A 17,021-nucleotide genomic window follows, 5' to 3' on the forward strand; every position below is an offset into this window, starting at 1 on the left:
TGGATGTGGCCACGGGCATCCTGGCCACACCTGGGATTCAGTGCATCCCCAAAGCCATCATTGCCCAGTGCTTTGGCCCACCCTCTCCCTTCCCTATCCTCCAGTCCTGGCTCAGCAGCTGCTGCTGTTCCAGGTAAACATCTGTGGGATATCAATGTCACAGCCAGAGAAGTTTCTTATTGCAATCCTGACCCTAGTCCAGTTCACCCCACCTGACATGGCTTAGTCTTCAAGGGGAGTCCCCATGTGTCAGCCCAATAATGTGATCCCAGGGGAGGGCTCCCAACCTACGCCCCCACCCGTACATCTCCCCACCAGCCTGCACCGGGCCTCAAACCACCATGTCCTTTGTCCTCCGGGCTAAGGCACTGGTTGGTGTTAAACTGTATCATGGATCCAAAACAGCAGGCCCTTGAGGGCCTAACTCAGAAGTGACCAGGATCCTCTGGGCCCTCCATGGTGTGACCTCTCACTGAGTGGCCAAGTTGGGAAGACATGGCTCATGAGCAGTCTGAAGTCACCCTCTGGGCTGGATACCCTGGACTGGGCCTCCACCCTGCAACCCAGGCTAGCTGGGGCTCTCCCACTCCACCCTGTCCCTGCCTGTCCCACTACATACAAGTCTTCCAGGAAGAATGCAGCTGCCCAAGTGCCGAAGCAATTCTGGGGCCCCCTACCCTGAGGCCCCTCCACGGGCTCCTCTGCCTCAGCCTCTGGGGCCTCGTCCCTCTCAGGCCCTGGATTCGGTTCCTCGAAGCTCAGTTGGACCCCCTCTTCCCCATGGCTTGGGGTTCCTGCTGCCTCCTGGGGTTCCCCCGCTTCCTCGGAGGTGTTCCCTGCTTCCTCTGAACTAGCCCCGTGGCTGTTGTCCTCTTCCGATTCTTCTTGGGATGGCTCTCCTCCTTCCTTGCCTCTGCTGAGGCCACCACCCTCTTCCTCAGAAGATGCAGCTTTCAGATCCTCCTCCAATGTCCCTGGCACCTGGCCCTCCGAGGGCTGGTCCTCCTGGGTGTCCCCTGTCTCCACAGCTGGGCTGGGTTCCCCCTGGTCCTTGGGCCCCTCCCTGGCCTTTGTGTCCATGTCCATGACTCCAACTGGCTTTTCTGGCCCCTGATCAGGCCCTGGGATGCCCTCGCCTGCTGTCTCTACTTCCACAGGAAAGGCCCCTGTGCCTTCAGGCTCCGCAGCTGCTCCCTGTGCAGGGTTGTCCCCTAGGACCTCCTTGGCTTCCTCAGGGACCACACCACTCCCAGCCTGTCCTTCCGCCTCCCCTGCTGGGCCCTCTCTCAAACTGAGCTCTGGCCTCCCTTCTTCCCCAGTTCCCCGCTCCCCTTCCGGAAGGAGGGAGTTTGCTCCTGGTAGCTCCATGGGGTCCCCCGGGGGAGCTGAGGCTGAGGCATTGGAGAGGCTGGCTTCAGGGTCAGAGCCTGGGCTGGGGGCAGCGGTGGAGGCCCCTGTGGCAGTCTTTTCCGAGCTCTCAGCCTCCCTGCCATCTGGGGAGTGAAGGAGCAGGTTCTTCTCTTGAGGGGCCGCCTCTGCATAAAGCGCCCTTTCCTTCTCCTCTAGACTTGCATCTCCAGCAGAGAAATGATTCTCCAACAAATTGCCAACATCTTCTGTGCCACCCGAAGCAGAAACTTGCAGTTCTAAATGATTAGAACACGATTGGTCAGTTTCACAGGGTTGGCACTCACTTTGCTTCTCAAAGAGTCTAACAACCTAGCTCCTGTCTTCCAGCAGTGAGGTGTGAACCTGGTATCAGTGGCACCTCCCTCCCTGGTCTTAATAACTGCCCTGTGCCACAAACAGGGGGTGGGGTGTCACTCTGCCCGCCTCCTCAGACACAGAGGCCAGTGGCTGGGGGAGTTACAGACCACTGTCTGTCACTGCAGAGGATTGAGCAGCTGACCCCTACCCCTCAGCTCCTCCCCTGACCCTGGCCGAGCCCCCCCGCTGTGTCCCAGTGACTGTGTAGGGATTGAAACTGGATGAGCCCTTCCACTCCTTCCTCAACCTTGTCGTAGCCACGCAGGCTCACGCAGCCTGGCTGGCTAGGAGATTTTTCCAAGATAGGACAGATGCCCTGTCAGTTCCTAGAGTCATTAACCAGTCTGCTTTTTATACTGCTATCAGTAAAGGAGCGCAAACAGGTGTGTGCAGGCCAGATAATCTTAGGTTACACAGCAGAGTACTTAGGGGATTACTTGTGGCTCTCAGCCTTATTAAGTCACACATCCAACTCTGTCCCCTTAAGGGCAGGCATTTGCTGGCCTTGCTACCTTAGATTAGGGGGGACATGGCCTGACAAGAAAAAGATATCCAAAAGTAGAAGGGCCAGGGCTTCCCAGTGGCCTTAGGCAACCTCTTCTGAGGGGATCCCCTTCTAAAGCCTAGGAAGGTGAGGCACATGGAGAACAAAGCAGGAAAGATCAAGGTAGGGGCTTAGTCTGTGTGAAGACCTCTGTCAAGGGACAAGTTTAATTTATTTGGAAAATGGGGCCAGAAGAGAGGGTTGAGCCTATCCCTTGGCCGCTTACAACCACACTGGGACCTGTTTCAGGAGAAGGCTAGAGGTGGGGAAACACTACTGGCTCCTGGCGGTAAGAGACCACAGGGCTGTCTGCCCTGCGGCAGCCAAGACAATCCCCAGGTTCCCTCTACTCACAAGGATTCTTTTGAGGAAGCAGTGGCCCTCCTCTCTGCTGAGTCAGATACCCCCTCTCTTGGGCCACAGCCTGATCTTCCCGGCTCTGCTTCAACAAGGAAAAGCCACTTCTTGGGGTACCCCCTCTGCCTCAGGATACACCTACATCTTGCGCCCTGAAAGCTGGGGTAGCCTCCAGGCACCAGGAACAAATATATTCTCAATAGTCCCCATAGATAACCTATCAATTCAGAAGAATGGGGAGTTTGGGCACCTTTTATTATAAAGGAGCCCCATAGATTGATATAACACTTCCCCAAGCACTTTCATGTATGTGACTGCATCGAAACCTCCTTCACTGCTGTCAGCCACATTTAAGAACTGAAGGTCCAGAGAAAGTCTTTGACTTGACCAAGACACCGGCTATCTGGCTAGTGGGCGATGGCAACCCAGAACTGCCTAATCCTTGTCCAGGCCTTCTGGCCACGGTGTGTGTAGAGAAGCACAGGAGTACTCCTTCCTGTGGGTATCTCGCCCCTCCATGCACGCGCCTTCTCTCCAGGCTCACACTCCAGACCCTCCTGGCTCCTGGATGGCAGGAACCGAGGTTTACTCCTCCCTGTGTTCCCAGGGCTGGGACTCTGCCAGACCCATGGAAAATGCGATGCAGAGGCAAGATTTGAGTACAATAAGAATTCATGGTCCCTTAGAGAGGGAGCTGAAGGTTACTCATTAAAATTTTCTTTGGTTACCACCTGAACACCTATGTGTCCTGAATCCTTTACCTACATAGCTATCACCCCCGTACCACCACCCTCTGGGGAAAAAAAAAACTATGGCAGGACTTGGTTTAACCCAGGGAGACTGAAAGCATTCTGAGCAGCAAGATACATATACATCAAATGAGAGACATTTATTTGTACAATGCTTAAGCACTTTATACGTAAAACATTAAATTACTTTATCTTACTGAATTTTACTTGCTTCTGTAGAACAAGTTTTACTCTTCTCCCCATTTACAGATGAGAGGACTGGAATCAGACACTCAATGCCTTGCCCAACATTATGCAGCAACTGGCTGAGGCCGTTTAACTGCAGAGTTGCAGAGGAGCTTGCCTGATCCTGGAGGGGGTTCTACCCCTGCCTGCACAGAGAGTAGCACTCAAGGCATCGGCACCCTGGGGGGAGTCTGGTAGAGATGCTGACTCTCAGGCTCCAGCTGAGATCCACTGAACCAGAATCTGCATTTTAACAACCTGTTTTCACATTACACTTTGAGCTCTATAAAACCTGATAAAACTGCCCTAAACCAATGTTCTCAGCACTGAAATCCTCAGGTTCTTGGACTCATCCCTCTTCCCCTCCTCAAAGGTTTTGAATGAATTAGAGTATATCCCCAGCATCAGAACTTTAACAAAAAAATTATTGGGTAATTCTAATATGGAGCCAAAGCCGCAAACCGCTGCTCAGCCAAATAATCCTGACCCTGAGGCTTCTGTTCCCAGCTTCTCTCTGCACATGTGAGCACTGAGGGCTCCCAAGTTGGATGGATAAACCGAAGCTTGGCATGCGACCAATAGCGGTAGTCAAAGCTTCTCCTCTGGGGAATACAGCCCTTTCCACAGGTTCCTGTTGGCCCCTACTGATGATGGTGGTGATAATGATGATGGTGGTGATGGTGACAGTGATGGCAATGGTGATGATACTGGGTCTGACTGCTTGTGGTATTTCTAATATTCTCAAAACACCTTCTAATCCTGAGCGGGGTGAGAGGGCTGCATAGTCCCAAAGGAGATAAGGACCCCAGGCTGTGAGGATTTACCATGACCTTCACACTGCTGTATATTTCAATTCCGACGTAGAAATAGAAGTCAAGTGTGTGCATGTATGTATACATATTTACATCCTTCCTCTTCCCTGGTTTTTATGACTTAGTGCCAAGCTGCCCCTGAACTTCTGCTAAGCCATTTGGACTGAAAAAGACTGAAGGTGATTGCTTCACACCCTATGACCTTCCTTTTTGGGCTAAAAATAATTTCTCTGATGCAAAATCTCTCAGTGAAACAATCTGTGCCATTGGGCCCCTGAGCTCAATCCCCAGGAAGCAGCTGTGCCATTGGGCCCAGTCTCTCCTCTGAAAGGCCCAGTCAGAGGCTTCGAGAGCCTCTGACTAAACTCAGTTCAATTCTGTAAAATCACACACAGTGTCTCCCCCGCCTCCATGACCTCCCTAGCATCTCACTGAAGTCCCACAGTGGTTCTTGGAGGAGGATATGGACAAGAGCACAGAAGACCCAGGATACCCTGGACAGGTTAAGAGTCTGGTAAGATGATTCCTGGTCTATCCCAGGGCATGTGGTACCACACCGTATGTGCTGCTGCCAAGACCACCGCCCCAGCCCCACACAGGCCTGGGTGCTTACATCAGGGTGCACGAACTGCAAGCCGCCAGCTCAGCTCTGGAGACCATGGGAAGACCCATGTGCCTGAGAATCTGGTACTCCGGACACAGCACAGCATACACCAGTTCTTCTTTCTCTCCCAACACCCCTTTGTCATCAGCCTTTCTTTAGGGGTCAGTCTCAGCTGCTCCCCCATCCATAGCCTCAGCAGTAGTCCCAGGCTCAGTTCTTCTCCACCAACCAAATACCTAATTATTTTCCCAGCTTCTAACTCTTTCCAAAGCACTTCTCAAGTGGACTCAGATATCTTTGGAGTTGCCAAAGGCCATGGTGGATCCAACTGTAGAGGGGGAAGCTCTGGCCAGGGAGCTTTAAAGGCTTGTCCAAGGTCAGGGGTTGGTTTGAGACAGAGCCCAATTTCATGGCTCTCAGTCTTGAGTTCATTCTGCTCCCAAGTAGTTTGCAACCATGTCCCATGAAGGGAGAGGGGTCCATGGAAGCAAGGGGGTGAGGGACAATGAAGGTGCTGGGGTTCAATCACTACTTTGTACTTCCTGCCCAGCAGCTCTCTTTGGGTGTGTCTGTCTTACCACTTAAGGAAAAGGTAGGTGGTTAACAACCACTGAGACTGCCTCCCCTACCTAGTCCCTAAAAATTCCTCTAGGCTTCTCTTGATCACTTTCTCCAACATCCCAAGGAACCCCTCTTAGTATCTTTTCACTTTAATCAATATGTGCCAGGCACTGAGCTAGATGATGTATTGCCTTCACATAGAACTTCATGCTTTCCAAAGTTGTTTCATATTCTCCTTTCACCTTCCTAGTGGTCTTCTGAGGCAGAGAAAGCAAGGATTTTTTTAACCTCTCTCGAAATGAGGAAGCAGACATAGAAGGGTCAAGTTGTCTGTTCAACAAGCCCTTCCAGGAATGGGATAGAACACAGGCCAAAAAACAAAACAAAAAGCTCTGGCCCACATGGAGGTGGCATCTGAGACCAGAGAGCTTTCCTAGCACAGTTGCCCTGTCTCCAGGGGTGGGTCAGTGTGAGTCTGGTGTTTCACAAGATGATTCTAATGAATGCCAACATTTGAGAACCACAGCTCTGAGCACCCTCAGTACCAAGTGTCAGAGAGTTTGTCTTGAGATTGAGAGAAGAGAGGCCTACTTAGAATAAATTTTGTTGACCTGTTTTGAGTCCACCTCTAAGTGCTGAATTGATTCCACCTTGGAGGAACGGAATATAAACTCAATTCCAACCTGTCCGAGCCTCTTTAGCATAAACTTTTAAGGATCTTCCAAGGTTATTCCTCCACATGACTTCTCACCCATTTGAACTGAAACTATCAAGTCCAAAGTCAAACACATGTAAAATATCTTTGACTGTTACTCATCTACAATTATGCAAATGAGTCACCAGTAATAAAGTCCCAGAGGGACAATCACTTTCCAATTCTATGTGGGAGGACACATCTATCCCAGGGAGTTAGTCTGGGTGTCCAGGGAGTCCCACATCTGTCACTGGACTATCCTCCTCCCACACTTAGACATCTTATCAGCTGTGCCTCAAGTGCAGCTGACAGTACTTCAGAAACAGTGTTCACAGAGCAGGAGCAAGCAGACCAACCCTTGCATGTTCTAGATCTTATCTCTGAACACTCCTGGACTGGAAAATTGGTCAGTGGCCTCTTCTGGCATCATACTGTTTCTTGACCTTAATTATAGAGTAAATGCTCACCTCACGGTCCCTTTCTATTTCACTACTTAAGTGAGCCTTCAGACAGCTTTGCAGATGCTAGGGCCAAAAAAGATGTTAGAAGGGAAGTACTTTCAAGAGGCAAGGGTTGCCCACAACTTCCCAGCACCCTTGAGACCTTCTCTCTCACCGTTCTGTTAGCCTTTACCTTTTCTCCTCCTGACAAGAGGAGAACGGTGCAGCGAACAAGGCAACCACTTTCAGAAGGTTTTTTGGCCTCCTGGCCAAGCTCCTAAAGTCAAGGCTAATACCACCAGAACAGCTTGTCCCTGGCTGGACTTGAGCCCAAAAATGATTCATCCAGGGACAGGATACAATGACAAAGGCACCAATAAGAGAGAATCAGGGGATTCGGGGTCAAAGGGGACTACCTCACAGACCAACTAGTTTGGTTTCACTGATGAGAATCCTAAAGCCCTGATAAGTGATTGTCCCAAAGCCACAGGGGTAATTAAGTTAGTAGTAGGCTGGTTCTAGAACCTACCTCAACCACCAACTCTAAGCCATGTGAGCTTCCCTGACAACAGGACACTTCCCCCAGAAACAAGAGGGCATGCATCAGCCTCAGAAGGACAGTGACTTCTTAGTCTACCCTCTCCTTCCCCACTTTAAAAAGGATTGCTTAAGACTTCAAGACAATTGTTTTTAACCCACAAAGTCCAGAGAATTGACAGATCTCTCTGTATTCCACTTCTAATTTCTGGGAATTCTTGGTTTGAGAGGTACAGAGAAAGTGCCCACAATCCCACAACCATTGGGTATACACAGGCTTGTCACAGATGCCCGGGGGATTCATGACTCAGTGAACGTGCTTTCAAAAGGCAAATACCTTTGGAAGGAGCAAAACATGAAGCCCTAACCCCTCGGTGAGACTCAGTTATTAAAAGAACAACCAATGGAGCACCCAGTGTTCCTGGACATAAGCCTGAAGGAACAGAAATCCCTGCAGGAGTCGGTAGGCAATGCTTCCTACACTCAGAAAAGCTGAGTTGGGCAGGAGAGGAAAGGAAGGAGAGAGAGAGATACAGGCTAGATTCTGAGACAAACTGAGGCAGGTGGCTGGCTTCCTCCCACCTCCCACCCAAAGAAACAGAATCTCCCTGGGATTTGCTAGGATGACCTCTGGGTGGTTGATGGTTTAACTGTGGCACCAGGCGGGGAGAGGCCCAACGGAGAGGCAAATAAGTCTGGTCCCTAACATCCCAGTCAAACTTGGGCTCAGGTCAGAAGTGTCATGGGCTTAGCAGGTTGAGGGAACAATGAGACCATATCCACCTCATCCAAACCCAGGAAAGCTGAAGGAAGCCTGCTTAATTCTCAAGCTTGGAAATGGATCTGACACCTTCCCAGCTGGGCCAGAACATCTCAGGGCTTTCCTATGCCATGCGTCACAGAGCCAAACCAGTGTCTCTGGATGCAGGTGAAAGTCAGGAGAGCTGGGACCTGCGCATTTACTGTCTCACTAATCAGCAGTATGACCTTGAGTTGCTCCTCATTCTGCCTATATCCAACTCCACTCACCCATACAAAATGCAGATGATAGCACCTGCTTTGACAATCCTTTTGGAGTATTTTAAATAGCAAGTGATGTTTAAAAGCATTCTACAGATGTCGGGTATTATAATAATTACTTCCTAGAAGAGCAAAGATGCCAGGCCAAATCCCATGGTCACTGAGCGGGCCAAAACAGAACCAACTTTGGACAGAAGCTGAGCTGGCTCACCTTCTCTCTGCTCCCTTTGGCCCTCTGCTTCTGGGGGGTCAGTTAGTAGGCCAAGAGAGGCCTTTCTCCCTGGGGCGGTCTCCCATTCTCCTAGCCAAAAGCAGCTCAGACAGAGAGCTGTGGGAACCATGAGGGTAGCCCTGTCCTCTGCACGAGGTTCCAGCTGGCCTGGGACAGGAATGAACTTTAGCCGTCAACACTCCCAGGCCCAGATCTTGTTCTGCTGAGCCCCAAGTTAACTCCTGCAGTCACTGACTCCTGGTTTCAGGCATCCCTTACTCACCCAGAAACTTCTAATTCCTCACAGGTTTCCACTCTCCCCTCTACCTCCTAGACTCCTTCCATCCGGTCACTGAAGCAAGGTGACCCTGTACTTCATCCAAACGCAAATGCATACTCAGGGGGTCAACTAAACAGACCCACTTATCAGGTCAAGTCTGAGAGAACAGATAAGAGGCCCTGGCTGGAGGAAGAGCCACTGAGGGCCCTTTACAACTCTCAGAAGTGTCAACACAACCAGAGAGAGGCCATTCGTGGTGCCAGCGTGATCTCATACCCTTATGATAAGTGAGCACAAGGTGCAGAACTGACTTGGGCCTCAAGAATAGAGGTTTGACTGTGCCACAAAGATGGAGTGAGGGTGCCTCTAGCTCCCATTCAAGTGGCGCTCTGCTCCACTGAAATCAGACCTAATGTTTTCATGGCTTTGAATGGCCTAACACACAGGTCTGCACAACCACAGGCGCCTCTTCACCACACTTAGCAGCACCAAGCCTCCCCTACATCCTCTCAGCAGCGTGGCGTCCTTAGCAAATCTCACCTCCAACTGCCCAGAAGACCAGAGATGCCACCCATCCCCAAGTCTGCTCAGAGAAGGTCAAGTTAAGGACAGAGGCTGGGGCAACAAGAGCAAACAGTCCATCCTGTGTGCTCCCATCCATAGACCCTTTCAGAAAAACTGCTGTCCAGGCACCAAGATGCCAAGTCATCCCACCTTCTCTCCCAGAGGGTTTTGCCAAATTTGCAACATATGGGTTCCACTTCTGGGTCCAGACACTCTGATCCCAAACCTCATTTTGTTATTCAGTCATATAGTTATTTTTTTGGTAGAGACTCCTAGAGCTGGAATAAAACCTTAAGAATTAACTAGCTCAAGTCTTTCATTTCACAAATGAGACCAAGGCCCAAAGAGGGACAAGAATCTGCTAGAAGTCACCTAGAAAGTTGGGGTAAAAAAACAGACAAAAACACAAGGTCTCCAGATCCCTCACCCTGGTCTGTTATGCAGTGTTTCAAACAGCCATGACTTCCTTCTCTTTCTGGCATTTCTAATCCTTTATGCCCACATCTCGCCTTATTCCTGGGACCTAGCATTCCTGGGGTTACCCATCCATTCCCCAAGTTGTTCCTATGAAGTATGTTCCTATAAAGTATGCCCACCAAGGGCCTTGACATCAGGCTGGGTTTCTGAAGAGAGCCCTGTACAGAGGTTTGAAGAAGGACCAGAGTGGAGTTTAAGTTCCTAGAGGTCACCTGCATCAAGCCACATATTCGCTGTTAGTGTGCAATACTCCTAGTATCACCAGAAGAATGCAAGGGGAGATTCATTGTCTCCATAACCAGGAGACAAAGGAGAGGTGGTTCCCAATCACTGCACGAGATCAGCTCTTAGTTATCTGAATTGAGGATGGCAGAAGCCACAGGAAGAATGGACCAGAAGAGCCTTCCAGAGTCTGGGTCATGAGAAAAAATAAAGACGACCACCTCCCTCTCTGCTGCTCCATAAATGGGACAAATTCTCAAAGCCTCCCAACAAATCCATCCATTACCCTCAGTTATCACTCCAGGACTTGGAAAATGCCACAGGCAAAAACGTCTAGAATACCCAGGCCACTCTATAGTGGAACATTCTAGAAATCCCATATCTCCCTTAGAAGTACTCTTGCTCCCAGTTTCTATTTCCAAGTGGCCTAGACCCTTGAACCTCAGGCATGTGATCAACCCTTCCTGGGTGAGCAGTGGGCCCTATCCTTTCCAAGGGCTCCGTCTCTGGACATCCCCTCCCCTAGGGAGAATCATTGCAGGAAATTAAACTGAAAGTAGCTTCCTTCTCGGGTGGACTTAGTGTCACCTAGGGTCTGGGTTGTCTGCCTTGTCTCTTCAATAGTGGAACTAGCTGAGGCTCTCGGCACTCAGGAACTTTCCTTTCCTTTGGCAGCCTTGTGGCCATGCAGAAGGCCAGGGCAGGCATCTACTCCTTGGTTCCCACGGTGCTCCCCTGGGGAGAGGAAGGATAGAGCCAAGCGCTGGCCAGAGGGTGGGGCCAAAGCAGGTGTACATTCTGCACTTGCTGTCCCTAGGGTGACCCTCCCTGGTCAGTGCCGGGGGCCCTGTGAGGCCACTGCCAAGTTGTATCCGAGGTGCTCCAGCAAGCTGCATGTCCAAAACGTCCCCCACCTCCAAACCAGACGTGAGCCCCAAACCCATGTGCAAAGTCTGAGCCTGGCCATGTATTAGTTTCCTGTGGCTGCTGTAACAAAGCACCAAAAGCTGATAGCTTAAAGCAATAAAAAATATTTTCTCTCACAGTTCTGAGTGCCACAAATCCACAATCAAGGTGTCAGTGGAGCCAAGTTCCCCCAAAAGGCTCTAGGGGAGACTCCCTCCTGCCTCTCCAAGTTTCTGGTCATTCCCAGCAATCCTTGGCTTGTCGATGCATGTCTCCTCCAATCTCTGCCTCCATCACTCATGGCCTTCTCCGTATGCTTCTAATCTATATCTCTTCTTTTCTTGCAAGAACACCAGCAGATTAACTCACTATATCTGTGATGATGCTATTTCCAATAAGGTAACATGTGGAGGTTCTGCGGGTTACGACTTCAACATATCTTTTTTCTACTTTTTTTTAGTATATTTTATTTATTATGCTATTACAGTTGTCCCATTTTTTTTCTCCCCTTTTTTCCTCTCCACTTTGCACCCTCCCTCCATCCAGCATTCCCCTCCTTAGTTCATGTCCATGGATCATACATATAACTTATTTAGCTTTTCCCTTTCCTATACTATTATTAACCTCCCCTGTCTATTTTGTACCTACCAACTATGCTTCTTATTCCCTGTATCTGTTTCCCCATTCTCTCCCTCCCCCTCCCACTGATAATCCTCCATGTGATCTCCATTTCTGTGATTCTGTTCCTGTTCTAGTTGTTTGCTTAGTTTGTTTTTGTTTTTAGGTTCAGTTGCTGATAGATGAGTTTGTCGTCATTTTACTGTTCATAGTTTTTATTTTTCTTTTCTTAGATAAGCCCCTTTAACGTTTCATATAATAACGGCTTGGTGATGATGAACTCCTTTAACTTTACCTTATCTGGAAAGTACTTTATCTGCCCTTGCATTCTAAATGATAGCTTTGCTGGATAGAGTAATCTGGGATGTAGGTGCTTGCCTTTCATGGCCTTAAATACTTCTTTTCAGCCCCTTTTTGCCTGTAAGGTTACTTTTGAGAAATCAGCTGATAGTCTTATGGGAAATCCTTAGTAGACAACTCTCTCCTTTTCTCTTGCTGCTTTTAAGATTCTCTCCTTATCTCTACTCTTGGGTAATTTAATTATGCTGTATTTTGGTGTGTTCCTCCTTGGGTCCAACTTCTTTGGGACTCTCTGAGCTTCCTGGAGTTGCATGTCTACTTCCTTCTCCAGATTGGGGAAGTTTTCTTTCATTATTTTTTCAAAGAAGTTTTCAATTCCTCGCTCCTCCTCTTCTCCTCTGGCACTCCTATGATTTGGATGTTGAAACATTTAAAGTTGTCCCAGAGGTTGCTAAGCCTCTCTTCATTTTTTTTGAACTCTTGTTTCTTCATTCTGTTCTGGTAGGATGTTTATTTCTCCCTTCAGCTCCAAATCTTTGATCTACCTCCTGGTTTCCTTTCCTTCACTGTTGGTTCTCTGTATATTTTTCTTTATTTTGCTTTGTATAATCTTCACTTTTTCCTTATTTTGTGACTGTACTCAATCATTTCTGTGAGCATCCTGATTACCAGTGTTTTGAACTCAGCATCTGATAGGTTGGCTATCTCTTCATCGTTTAGTTCTTTTTCTGGAGTTTTCATCTGTTTTTTCATTTGGGCCATGTTTCTTTGACTCAGTGCACCTGTTATGTTGTAAGAGGCGGAGCCTTAGGTATTCGCCAGGGCCAGGCAACCCACTTCGCTGTGTTGTGGCATTGCATGTGGGGGAGGGGTCAGAGAAGGAACAATGCTGCCTGCTTGGCTCTCACCCTGCTTTCAATCACTTCCCTTGCTACCCACAAGTAAATTGAATCCTTTGAGATGCTTCCCTGGTGCTGATTCCCGGGCGGGTGGCTTGTGTGCATTCTAAGACCCCACGGACCACTCCACCAGGTTCTCCTGTGAGAATGGGAGTTTCTCCCGCTGCCACAACCACCACAGGTTTTTACAGCCAGAGGTTTTGAAACTTTCTTTTCCAGGGCTGGAACCCTGGATTGTTCGGTCTGTCTCACTCCCCAGTTGTTCTCTCAGTTTATCCGCACATGAATATGGGACCACCAGACCTGCCAGCCACTGCCTCACCTGCGCATCCACCAACTGCTGCCTTGCCATGCGTCCTCTTCACCCCAGCTGCCTGTCTCTACCTCTCCTACCAGTCTGAATGAATGTTTCTTCTTTGACCCCTTGGTTGTCAGACTTCCCTCAATGTATCTTTTAGACAGGCACAATCCAGTCCACAAAAGGTCTTCTGATGGCCCACACCACCACCTGCATTGAGACGCCCTCCTGCTTCTCCAGCCTTACCTGTTCCCTCTCACCTTTTGTGATGCCTTCTTGTTCTCATCCCTCCAGGTCACACGGGTTCCCTTGCTGACCTCAACTGACTGTGTCTGTGACCATCCACACTCAGCCAAATGACACAGCCCCTGCCTTGTGTGTCTGTGACCTTCAGGGGATGTGCTTGTGTACTAGCTTCCCTTCTAGGCTGTCATCTCCTCCCAGAAAAGAGGTTGAAGAAATGCCTCTTTATGTTCCCACAGGGCCTGAAAAAGTACTGAGCATCAAGATTCACATGACAACCACCTGCAGAATTCTTTAAGAAATCCTTTTTAGCCCTGGCCAAGTGGTCCAGTTGATTGAGCATCATTCCATACACCAAAACGTTACAGGTTTGATTCTTATTCAGGACACGTACCTAGGTTTCAGGCTTGGTCCCCCTTTCAGGGCACATGCGGCAGGCAGCCAATTGATGTTTCCCTCTCACACTGAAGTTTCTCTCGTTCTCCCTTCCTTTCCCTCTCTCTAAAATCAATGAGCATATCCTCAAGTGAGGAGGAAGGAAGGACGGGAGGGAGGGAGGGAGGGGGGTCCTTTTAGTATGTGGATTTCTAATCAGCCTCCTTGAGTGCCAACACCAATCTGTTCTTTCTTCCCCCACATCATTGGCCTGGCTAATTCTGGCTCATACTTCAGATCTCAGCTTTGAGGCCCATCCCCTGTGAGGCCTCCCCTGACCCCTCAGTTCTGAGGTGCTTCTGTTCTGTGTTTCCACAGCACTTGTCATTCTGTATGACAGCCTTTCTTTCAACCTCTGCCCCCCATGAATAATAAAGTCTCTGAAGCTAGTATCTGTGGCGTGTCCCCAGTGGGATAGCTGGTGTCCAGCATGGGCCTGATAAATATCCCTATACAAGAAATATCTTGCCCTGAGAGCACCCAGCAGTAATGAGCCTCCTGCCCTGGGTCATCTCTTCTCAAGGTATGGCTCAAGGCATAGCTCAAAGTCATTTGCAAAAAGATTGCAGAGGAGCATAGTTTAAAACATTCTGCCTTGGCTCTGGTTGGCGTGGCTCAGCTGGTTGGAGTGTCATCCCATAAACTGAAAGATCACAGGTTTGATTCCTGGTCGGGGCATATGCCTGGGTTGTGGGTTCAGTTTCCCTGTCAGGGCACATGTAGAGGCAACTAAGATATTTCTCTCTTGCATTGATGTCTCTCTCCTCCACCCTTTCTCCTCTCTCTAAAATCAGTAAGCATGTCCTTGGGTGAGGGTAAAAAACAATAATGACAAAGTAAAATACATAAAAGGCTCTGCCCTGGCCAGGTAGCTCAGTGGGTTGGAGCATTGTCCAGATATGCCGAGGTTGCGGGTTTGATCTCTGGTTAGGGCACATACAAGAAGCAACCAATGAATGCGTAAGTAAGTGGAACAACAAGTTGATATTTCTCTTCTCTCTTTCTCTCCCCCCCTTCCTCTACATGATGGATATGCGGGGGAGGGGGGATCAGATGACATGTGATGGAATTCTGAAGACTGCACAGTACTAGAAAAGTATAGGGTATTTTTAATGTTGAGATAAAATCTCCCAAAACATCTCCACATAAGAACATGTATACTGATATTCATAGCAGCACCATTCACATAGCCAAAGATGGAAGTAATATGAATGTCCATTAAAAGGATGAATGGATAAACAAAATGTGGTCTATATATACAATGGAGTATTATTCAACCATAAAAAGGAATGAAGCACTGATACATATATAACGTGAATGAACCTTTAAGGCATTATGCTAAGTGAAAGAAGCCAGTCACAAAAGGCCACATATTGATGATTCCATTTGCATGAAACATTCAAAATAGGCAAATCTATAGAAATCTATAGAAAATCCAGGGGCTAGGGGGTAGAAGTGGGGATAGGCAATGAGCAGTGACTGCTAAGCGGGTACAGGGTACAGCTTTTTGAGATGATTAAAATGTTCTAAAATTGCGTGATTGATGTAGCTCAGTGGGTTGGGTATCATCCTGTAAACCAAAAGGTCACCAGTTCGATTCCCAGTCAGGAAACATGACTCGGTTGCAGGCCAGGTTCCCAGCTAGGAGCATGTGAGAGGCAACTGATATTTCTCATATACATCAATGTTTCTTTCCTTCTTTTTCTCCTTCCCTTCCCCTCTCTCTTTAAAATAATAAAATATTTTTTAAATGTTCTAAAACTGATTTTGCTGATGGTTGCATATATTTGTGAATACAATAAAATTATTGAATTGTACAAAATTCCATATTATAAATATTATTTAATTTAAAAGGGTGAATAATATGGTATGTGAATTATATCTTGATGAAGCTGTCTTTTTAAAAAAGTGTCTTTAATTCTTGTTTTTCTCCAAAACCTTCTCTGCCAAGCTTTCCCCGACCACCTGGTGATGCTGTCTTCCAACCAGCCTTACTCATATCCCTTCCCTAGTCTCCTTTTCTCCATTGCACCCATAAATATCTAACAAATTATACAACTTACTTATTTAGTTTCCTGTCTATCAAGGATTTTGTATCCAAGCATCTAGAACAACCACTGGGTAGATGGATGGATGGATGATGATGCAAAATATGAGGCCAACTCTCAACTTAGTGGCAGAGTTCCTTCCAGGAGAAAGGAGATTCGGGACCAGGATTCAGAACCATGGACGTACCCATGGGTCAAGTCACCTAACCTGCTCAGGCTTATTTCTTTGTAATGTGACCAAAGGGTTACAAGTAGCTATCTCACCAGCTCCAAAGGTTGCTGAGATAACCATGAACTGGATTACTGAATTTAAGATCCTCCCCTTTCAGTCCTGACTGGTGTGGCTCAGATGGTTGGAGCATCTTCCCATAACTGAAAGGTTGTGTGTTCGATTCCTGGTCAGGGCACACACCTAGGCTGTGGGCTCAATCCTCAGTCCAGACATGTATCAGAGGCAGCAGATCAATGCTTCTCTCTCACATCAATGCTTCTCTCACACATCAATGTTTTTCTCTCTCCCTTCCTCTCTCTCTAAAAATGCAATGAAAAAATGTCCTCTGGTGAGGATTTTTCTTTTTAATCTTCCCTTTAAAGACATTAGCATTTAATTGGAGGGGAGGTGGGCAGCATGAAGACAGTACTCCTGGCACTCCTGGCAGCAGAGAGCAGAACTTCAACTCTGTATAGGGATGTGGACCCAGGGTCTCATCATAGAAGCTCCTGATGGGAAGGGGTGGGGTAGGGCATGTGGGGTCAGTGGCTGCAGGAAGCCAAGCCAAGCATGTGCAGGAAACAGTGGTTAGGAGGGTGGTACATGCCAGACAGAGGAGAATGGTACACCAGATTAAGGAGCATAGACTGGATTCATTGATGAGCATTTTTGGAAAGGCAAGAAGCCTGTGGACACCTGTCCCCTCACCCCTGTTCTCCAGAACTGAGACAAACCACAGAGAGGGCAACAGAGCCACAGCCACCAGCTTCCACAGGTGCCCCAACACCCAGACTCCAGGTTGGGGACCTCCAATTCTGCGATGAGGAGATTCAGATACCCGCCATTCCATTTGGCGGCTCCTGCTACTGGATAGGAGAGCACAGAAAGGCAGGCGTGCCAAGGTGCAAATCTCTCACGGACTCAGCAGAGGATTCACTTGGAAATTCTTTTTCCAAGTGGCTTCTGCAGAGCATTAGGAAGTACCTGTGTACTGCTGAC

At 48.4% G+C, this 17,021-nt stretch overlaps 1 protein-coding gene across 2 annotated transcripts in view; it reads right to left on the minus strand.

Moving 5' to 3' along the window:
- Nucleotides 1–17,021, minus strand: part of SRL (sarcalumenin) — a 38,463-nt gene that overhangs the window by 11,370 nt on the left and 10,072 nt on the right. The window contains exon 2 of one of the 2 annotated variants that reach the window (XM_054589514.1): nucleotides 678–1,646. The exons of the other annotated variant lie outside the window; for it this stretch is intronic. Within the exon in view, the coding sequence (XP_054445489.1) occupies nucleotides 678–1,646 (969 nt within the window). The remainder of the gene's footprint in view (nucleotides 1–677; nucleotides 1,647–17,021) is intronic. 2 annotated transcript variants of the gene reach the window in all.

The sequence above is a fragment of the Pteronotus mesoamericanus genome, unplaced genomic scaffold (genome assembly GCF_021234165.1).
Source record: "Pteronotus mesoamericanus isolate MK-2021 breed Mesoamerican mustached bat unplaced genomic scaffold, CSHL_Meso_final scaffold_167, whole genome shotgun sequence".
Lineage (NCBI taxonomy): Eukaryota > Metazoa > Chordata > Mammalia > Chiroptera > Mormoopidae > Pteronotus > Pteronotus mesoamericanus.